The sequence below is a fragment of the Epinephelus moara genome, chromosome 16 (genome assembly GCF_006386435.1).
Source record: "Epinephelus moara isolate mb chromosome 16, YSFRI_EMoa_1.0, whole genome shotgun sequence".
Taxonomy (NCBI): Eukaryota; Metazoa; Chordata; class Actinopteri; order Perciformes; family Serranidae; genus Epinephelus; species Epinephelus moara.
In genome coordinates this window covers 3,952,398-3,961,559 of record NC_065521.1, presented here as the reverse complement: position 1 = coordinate 3,961,559, position 9,162 = coordinate 3,952,398, and the positions used below count along the sequence as shown (strand labels likewise).

Genomic DNA, 9,162 nt, shown 5'->3' with positions numbered 1-9,162 from the left:
AATGGTTGAATTCCTACACGGTTCATACTACATTTTTGAAAAAAAGCCTTAAATGAAAGCTGAGAGTCTGCACTTTAAGCAGGTATTCATTGTTTCATTTAAAACCCATTGTGGTGGTGTACAGAGCCAAAATGATGACAACTGTATCATTGTCCAAATAATTATGGACCTGACTGTATGTAATCCCTCCAGCTAGTTCTGGGTCTGCCCCGGGGCCTCCTACCAGTGGGACGTGCCCGGGACACCTCCAGCGGGAGGCGCCCAGGAGGCATCATAGTAAGATGCCCAAACTACCTCAACTGACCCCTTTCAACGCGAAGGAGCAGTGGCTCTACTCCGAGCTCCCTCCGGATGACCGAGCTCCTCACTCTATCTCTAAGGCTGAGCCCACCTACCCCACGGAGGAAACTCATTTCCACCGCTTGTATCTGCGATCTCATTCTTTCGGTCACTACCTAGAGTTTATGACCATAGGTGAGGGTTGGGACGTAAATGGACCAGTAAATCTAAAGCTTTGCTTTCCGGCTCAGCTCCCTCTTCACCATGACGGACCGACGCAGTGCCCACATCACTGCAGAAGCCGCACCGACCCGCTGATCCATCTCACGCTCCATTCTACCCTCACTTGTGAACAAGACCCCAAGATACTTGAACTCCCTCACTTGAGGCAGTAACTCTCTCCCAACATGGAGAGGGCAATCCACCGGTTTCCGACAGAGAACCATGGCCTCAGACTTGGAGGTGCTGACTCTCATCCCAACTGCTTCACATTCGGCTGCAAAGCGCCCCAGTGCATGCTGGAGGTAATGGTGTGATGGAGTCAACAGAACCACATCATCTGCGAAAAGTAGAGATGCAATTCTGAGGTCCCCAAACTGGACCCCTTCCTCCCCCCGGCTGCGCCTCGAGATCCCCTGTGTCACCAGTGATGAGGAAATACAGCGAATGCTGGACAAAGCAGTGAGTGACAACAACCACCCCTGCATTAAAGAGAACTGTTCATGGTAGACACACTGAACAGACCTGGGGTCTAGGTAACATGTCTGAAGGGTTACTTTTGGTTCCAAAGGTACTATACCAAGAGTGTTTGGTGAAAACGGGGCTATGGTGTCACCTGTAAAGGCCAAAACACACCGGCACCATACGATGCGCGTCAAAACAGCTGCCCCCATTATTTTCTGTTTACAAACCCACACCGGTGGCGGCTCGATGCGCGTCGACGTGCTGCGCCGCGGCACTTTACGCTATTGTCCTATTTTTCCAGCGTCGCCGCCCTTGAAAAAGCGCTATTTTGTACTTCCCAGCTCCCGCGGACTGGAGTGTGCAATAGAAATCCGGTTGATGCCCCACAGCGCGACGCTTTTTGTGTGCGTTGGGGGCAGCACTTGACTCGCGTCAATGACGCCGCCATCATATGACGCCGCCGTCATATGATGCCGCCGGTGTGTTTTGGCCTTAACTCAACTGGTCACTTGCCAGCAGCTGGTTTTAGAACACAAAGCATGTCATCTGTTTCAACAGCCAATCGGCTTGTAGTGAGGTCCGCTGGTCAGGTCAAAATAGCCGCAGACAGCATTTTTGCTTGCTGCAGAGGGTGCTCCGTCCCCGCTGAGCCCTCTGTTCCATCCTCAAGGTGCGCTGGTGTTGGACGGTGGGTCGCTGCTGCTGCCTGCTGTATGTGCTTATGCCCTGCCCACACACACATTCTCATTGAATGATTAATTGGTGCTGGTTATTATTGTGTAATATTATTGTTATTATTGTGGCGTACTGATTATGAAAACAGTCCATCTGATGCTCATTTTGTTTCTGTTTTTTGCCGTTTCATCACTACTACAAATGTAACTGTAGCCAGTATCTTAGTATCGCTATTTTCATTCATATTTTAAGAAGCTACAAATTATATTCAGCCACAAAATAAGCCTGCAAAGCTGGAAATCAGAACCGGAGTACAGAGAGTTGTTGCATAGAGATGATACACTGTCTCATCCAGATGCACTGGTGTGAACCGACAGGTTTTTAGAACACAGCAGAACGGTACATTGCAAACTGTTGCCTGTTTTCAATCACAAATTTTGGTCTGAATTAGGCTTAAGATGATCACATCTTCATGCATAATAAATAATAAACCAGATTATTGTTACATTTGGCCTCATATTTATTCACTTCAGTGTCGCGTTGTATCACGGTTCAAATAACCGTCACATTGGTGACGGTTATCTTGGACTGGAGGTGGGCGTTGTAGGGGCTTGTCGTGTAGGCTGCAAATGCAATGTGGATGCAACTATACATGTCTCAGTTGTTTTGGTGACAGCGTGCTAATGCTCTTTAATGTACTTATTTTATGACAAGGTGGACAAAGTGTTGCGTGACCATCCATGGTTTTGGACTATGGAAGTAGACGTGTTGAATTCTGCTCACAGCAATATCTTATGCTGTACCGTCACAATTGCTAATGTGACTAGCAAGCATGCTAGCGAAAGTGTGGTCATAATAACATTGCGTGGGGTGCTTAAACTTCTAGCATAAGTGACATGGGCAGTAATAAAATCTGAATGTGCGGTCAGCTGGAGACGCATGATGGCGATGTGCCTCTGCTGTTCACTTGTGTTCCGATAACTGAAATTTATGTTAATACTAGGTGAAACATGCTGAACAATATGAAATCTTTGAAATATCAGCCCTGCCAATGCCATTTGCAGTGGAGTTATAGAAGCTGTGATAGTAAAAGTCACCTGTACAGCTGCATCAATGTCATTCAAATTCACTGCTATTTTTAAGCCATTGTTCTGGTGCATTTTGGATGGATGTAGTCCCGTAGCAATGACTAAGAAAATTACTTCTTCATCAGGAATTCTGCTTACAAAACTCTGATTTGTAAATTGTGTCTCTAACCAGCAGAAACAGCGGCCAGTGAGCTCAGCACCAGGCCTGCTTCAGTCACTGAATACTTCTTTTCAGTTGTCATCAAGTTTTTTTCTGGACAAGCAGGGAGGAAAATGGAACTTAAAGCAGGAGTTAAATGAATATGATTCATGATGGGACAATCAACAAGCTAGTGTGAGCTGCTGCTAGCAAAGGTATCTTGCTCACCCTATTAAAAGAAAGGTACTTGTATTATTATCAGTTTGATCATTCATGATAACATTTGATAAAAACTAAATTATTTGGTGCATGGACGGGGAGAGCATGAACTTTTTCTGGCTTCAGCATGAGGAGTTGAGTGAATAATCTAGTTCTAATAATCTTGGAGTCACCAAAATATTTCTGGGATGGCTGATGTTTGAAGTTTAATGCTGTCAGATCCTCTAATGTTGCTGTGTCAGAGGGGAGCAACTCCTCAGTCCTGCTGCTCACAGCCTGAATGCACAGCAATGAATTATCAGCCCTCAATATGGATAGTTTGGGTAATATTTGTGTCATGTAAAACTTTTTTCTGTACAGATCAACATGGTAAAGTCAAATATGGTTCTGTTGCAGTATACCTAGTCTATGCTTCCAGTCCTGCCACTGAAGCGGTGGATCCTAGGCTAGGCTGGAGGTGAGCTGACAATTCACTAACTGAAAATGTAAGACTTGAGTGAAATACAACTGAACAGTTTCACTTAATGGAGAACTGTACCACAGAGAGTGTGTGCATGCTGTTAGGAATGGACAGAGACAAAGGCTCAGGACCAGGCTAAACAAAGGCTGGGCTGGAAGGACGGCAGAATGTCCAGAGTCGGGTCAGATAGTGATGCAGTGCTGTCGCAGTTTAGCCACAAGGAACTCGTGGGTTAAATTATGTCTTGTGATTATTCCAACAATCTGAAAGAGATGGCAGATAATAATAAAAAAAGAGTTAGGCCAGACACAACATAAGTCACAGCATGTTAGACAACAACACAACGTTCTCATCAGGGGTTTTCCCTTGTATGTCATTATCAAAACACTGGGCCTCATTTTCAAGTATCTTCTTAAGGTTTTTTTTTTTTTTTTTCCTTATATTTGCTCTTAAGAACGGTCGTGAGGAAAGGTCCTGAGGAAAGTCTTTATTGAAAGCATGTGGCAGTTGATCCTAATTAGCATAGGTAAATGCCCTGTAATCCCCTATAAAAGGGCATGAGACTGCACAACTGAAGAAGTAGAGAAAAAAGTACCAGAAGAAGAAGAAGAAGAAGAAGAAGAAGAAGAAGAGAACAACATGACAAACTGTATTTTGTGATATTGGGCTTAATGAATAAAACTGAATTGAACTGAAAAAAGTTGAGAGGATTAAGTCAAGAATGCCTCAATTAAAGTCTAAAGAGGGTGGAGCACTGGACTCTAAACATTTAAAAAACTAAAAGTTTTGAAGTTAAGGGCCTTCTGCAGGGAGGGAACGCCAAACAACCTGCGATATTTAAAGGAGCTATATGTAAGAAATATAAAGCAAATAGTCATAAAATCCTCCTAATATGTCACAGAGACTAAGGAATAATGTTCATATAACAAACTGATCTCACTGACAACAATAGTACAGCCAGAATATTCGCATTTAAAAAAAAATTTACGGTCCGCAAATCATGTTTATGTTTTGAATTTGTGTTTTGGCCTGTTGCGCCACCCACCGCTGTCTACCAGTCACGCAGTCAGTAGAGTCTCAGCATTAGGGCTGTCGCGATAACCGCAAAAATGAATCACCGCGGTACTAAGAGGCCCACCGCGGTGCATGTTGGGCCACCGCCACCACCGCATGTGACCAACGTGACCCGACCTCGCCACATTACGCAGTGAGAGCGGGAGAGATGGCGGCTGCACTTGTACCGAAGCCAAATGTTACTTCTCCCCTTTGGGAGCATTTCGGCTTTCAGCCAAATGAAAAGGGGGAACCAGCTAATTTAGATGAGGCAATTTGTAAAATCTGCCTCAAAAAGATCCAAGTAAAACGAGGAAAAACTTCGAATTTAAAGTCTCACCTAGCAAGCTCCCATCCCGCTATAGAGGCGAGGCTGCCGCCACTCGCACGACCCACACAGAGTCGCGCAGCAGCCGGTGCCAGCCGACAACTTGGAGTCGCCGAAGCCTTTGCTTGAGTTTCCAAGTACAGCACTGGAAGTGACAGACATAAATGCCTAACAGATGCTGTTACACGGTACCTGGTTGAGGAGATGGTGCCGTTTAACACAGTGGAGAAACCGGCATTCAAGTCGCTGCTTCAGAAATTTGACAAGCAATACGAGTTGCCAGGGAAAACCTACTTCTTAGAGACTGCTGTCCCGAAAATGTACAATACAGCCAGAGCATCGGTTCAGAGTGAGCTCAAAAATGTGGACTATTTTCCTGCCATCACAGACATGTGGTCAAGCGTAAATATGACACCTTACATGAGTCTTACTGTACATTACCTGACCACAGACTGGACTCTAAAATCACGCTGCCTCGAAACGGTGTTTATGCCGCAGAATCACACAACATCGCAGAGGCTCTCCGCAGCGCATTTGATGAGTGGTCACTGGATGAGAGAAAGCTGGCGTGCATAACCACGGACAACGGGGCAAACATCGTCGCAGCAGTGAAAGAAATGAGCTGGACGTGGCTGAACTGCTTTGGACATAATTTACACCTAGCAGTGACAAACGCAATGGCAAGCGTTAAGGATCGCACAGCCCGAGCAATGGGCCTCTGTCACTCCTTAGTGGGTGCGTTCTCCCAGAGCTGGCTGAAGAGAAGAGATCTGGCGAAAGCGCAAGCGGAGCTCCAAACCCCGCAGCACGGGCTCATAATGGTAAAGTAGCCTTCAGAAGTTATATATTATATTATATATTATAACACTGTAACCGCCAGGCTGACAGACCGTTTGGGTTTTTATTATGCAAATAATTTTAAATAAAATCACTGATGCAGTTGAGTTAAAAAGTTGCTGGCTTTCTGAGATGGTTAAAATATTTTTCGTTTAGGAAAAAATACACTGAAACGAAAAATAATTAAAAATGTAGCCTAGGCTATTCATTAACAAAAAACAAAAAACTAAGCAGGTGTCGGTGCCGGCCTAATTTCAGTTCAATAATTTAACGTTCATCACTTGTCCATGCAGGACTGTCCAACAAGATGGGGCTCCAAACAGAGAATGGTGGACCGGGTCTTGGAGCAAACCACGGCCATAAAAAGAGTTCTGGTGGATGATCGGCGGCATCAGCATCTCATTCCCAGCTGGCAGGACATTGCCGTTTTGGACTCAGTGAATGCAGCATTAAAGCCAGCCGCTGAATTTACGGATCTGCTCTCTGGTGAGATGTATGTCACCGTCTCATCAATTAAACCCGTCCTGAAACTCCTCACTGAAGATGTTTTAAAACCATCGGATGAGGACACCACTCTGACCTCGGACATCAAGCGCAAGATGTGCAGTGTTCTGGAGGAGAAGTACAGACCAGCTGCCTTACAAAAACTTTTGGCAAAGGCCTGCTTGTTGGACCCTAGATACCGGGGCAAAAATTTTGATGATGACACGGAGGAGGCAAAGTGCACGCTGATTGAGGAGATATTAGATGTGGAAGATGGAGGAAGCGGTGCCAGTGCGTCAGCTGCTGTACAACAGCAGTCCTCAGCGCAAACAGCGATGCCACCAGCGGCTAAAAGAAAAACCCTTGGAGACCTGCTGAAGCCACAGACAACCACCTTTGCAACCATACCCAAGAGAGTTCGAGCCGACACCGAACTCACACGCTATCTCCAGGAGGATCCCATCGACTCCAATGCAGACCCGCTCGCATGGTGGCGCGACAACCAAGGTAGATTTCCTCTCCTCTCCAAAGTCGCCCGCAAATACATGTGCATCTGCGCAATGAGCGCACCATCGGAGAGAGTTTTCAGTGCCGCTGGAAATATTGTAACTCCACTCCGATCCTCTCTCAAACCTCAAAAGGTGAATATGCTCGTTTTTCTCGCGCGCAACAAGGACATTGCCCAGGTATAAATCGTGTTATTTCTTTATAGGCTCAAGGAGATTTGTTTGTGATGTTAAAGTGCCTCGTATAGCCTGTATTTAAAAAGACGGGCACTTGTTTTTTTCATTTCAGCTGTGATGTTCAAGATGCTGTTATTTGCACTAAAAGATTTAGCCTTCAAAGTCTGCTGAATTGATTTTTGCTATACGTCTTATTTTTGTATTGTTTTTATATATATATATATATACTATGAGTTTAGTAATTGAGTAGCCTAATTAACAAAAAATTTGCTAGCTGCTTAGCTTTTTTTTTTTTTTGAAGGGGGGGGGGGGGATCACCGCACACCGCGCTGTTGAGCCGCTCTGACTCACCGCAGGAGAAATTCCCAAACCGCGACAGCCCTACTCAGCATCAGTTAAAGTTACGACTGAGCTACAGCAGCACGGCAAGCAGCATTAGCAGTGTCCCAAGCACGGCAAGCAGCATTAGCAGTGTCCCAGTACATAGCATTAGCAGCCGGCTCCTCATGAGCTGTGTTCCCGCAGCAGTGTTAGCAGTGTCCCGGTACATAGCATTAGCAGCCGGCTCCTCATGAGCTGTATCCCGCCAGCAGCGTTAGCAGCAGAGAAGCCGGACTTGCTTGAACGGTCCGCTGGAAAACCGAAGATCAAGGATGCGGCGACGCGGCCCTGCCACGGCAGCCGCCCGTGAGCAAACAAATCAGTCTCCAGCGTGCCGCTGTCCAGCAACCTCGAATCTGTAGGGGAGGGGGGGCGGACACGACTCGCGGCAGTATTTTGAATTTGAGTGCAGTAACCGTTTTGGCAACATTCTTACATACAACGCCTTTAATAGCGTTTGTAGTGGATATAAATTAACACAAAAAGATTTATGGGATGTGGCACTGAGGTGCCCTCCAAGGTGTGCGTGTGTGTTTGAGAGACAGATAGATGGGAAGAGCAGTTTTAATGTTGACAGCTACTTAAGATTTGGTCTTAGTCTTGAGACGAAAAATGCTATTTGGTTTCAATTCAAAACATTCTTAGCAGGGCCTGTATCTCTCACATGGCATTGGAGGGGGAATTTCATGGCTTAGTCCTCTTTACTAAACTTCTTATTACTTGAAGGATAAGTCTTTCAGCTTCTTTCACAGTGTTGTCCTAACTTCCACCTGCTTGTTGCTTTTTCACCTATCATATACACAGTAATTCAGCAGCAGTCATTGGCAAGTCTCGGGTGTCCTCCACAATGGTTAATTAATATGTACATTAAGAAATGGATTAATCAATCAATCAATCAATCAATCACTTATGTATATCTCACGAAATCATCTAGATGCAGTTTCAGTGAAATTTTATTTATCGATTGCTTAAATTCATGCCTACTTACTGTTTTTCTTTCATTGCTGGCTGCTGTTTTATAATTGCCACATTTTCAGACTGACTGCAGTGCAGTGTTCATCACATCCCTGATGGTTCTGGTAATAATGGCTCAAAGTTGTGAATAATTATCTGTAATTTTGGGCAGTGTACATATTAAATCCACCACAGACTCACTAATTCTATGTGATTCTCTGATGTCATCCGTGACTCAGTTTCTGGAACGTACTTCAGTCTGTCATGTAGAGCAGACCTGTGGGGCAGCCTCTAATCAGTTGACTATTTCCTTTTTTTTTTTTTTTTTTTAAACCTGTCTGCATTAGTCTTCCTAGCTTAGCACCACAAAAGGGTGTAAGCTTTTTATGAAGATTGATGCACTGTTAATCTTGCAGTCAAGTATTTCATACCCATACTGTGTGTGGTTGTGACCGTCACCCACCCTCCCTGGAGACTAGCCTATCAGCCTTTATTGGAAAAACTTCCTAATACGAGCCAGAGAGGGCCGTGATACACCGTAGTGTGTCAAGGGGAAAGTAAGGGACAAACAGGGGGGATTGAGGGACAGGTGCTTAAGTCCTGAGTTATAGGGGATTGAGGGACAGGTGCTTAAGTCCTGAGTTATATAGCGACAGTGCATGCGGAGAAGAAGGACAAAACAAACAAACAAACATACAAACAAAAAAAACAAACAAACAAAAAAAAACAGAGGAGAAACAGGCAGTGTAGCTGATGTATTGTGGCCTTGAGGTTGTTGTGCTCCACACAGATTACAAAAAATAAACAAATAAATGTATAATAAAGAGAAAAAAAGAAAAAAAAAAAAAAGAGAAGTCTATACTAAACACCAGAAATGTGAGAGTCCTGGTGGTGGAGGA

The 9,162-nt window shown here is 44.8% G+C and overlaps 1 protein-coding gene across 4 annotated transcripts in view; it reads right to left on the bottom strand.

Annotated features, from left to right (window-relative positions):
- clcn6 (chloride channel 6) overlaps positions 1–9,162 on the bottom strand; it is a 162,676-nt gene that overhangs the window by 4,470 nt on the left and 149,044 nt on the right. For 3 of the 4 annotated variants that reach the window (XM_050064609.1, XM_050064606.1, XM_050064608.1), the window contains one exon: positions 96–3,807. The exons of the other annotated variant lie outside the window; for it this stretch is intronic. In XM_050064609.1, coding sequence (XP_049920566.1) covers positions 3,727–3,807 — 81 coding nt within the window. In that variant the 3' untranslated portion in view covers positions 96–3,726. Of the gene's footprint in view, positions 1–95; positions 3,808–9,162 lie in introns of those variants that run through there. 4 annotated transcript variants of the gene reach the window in all.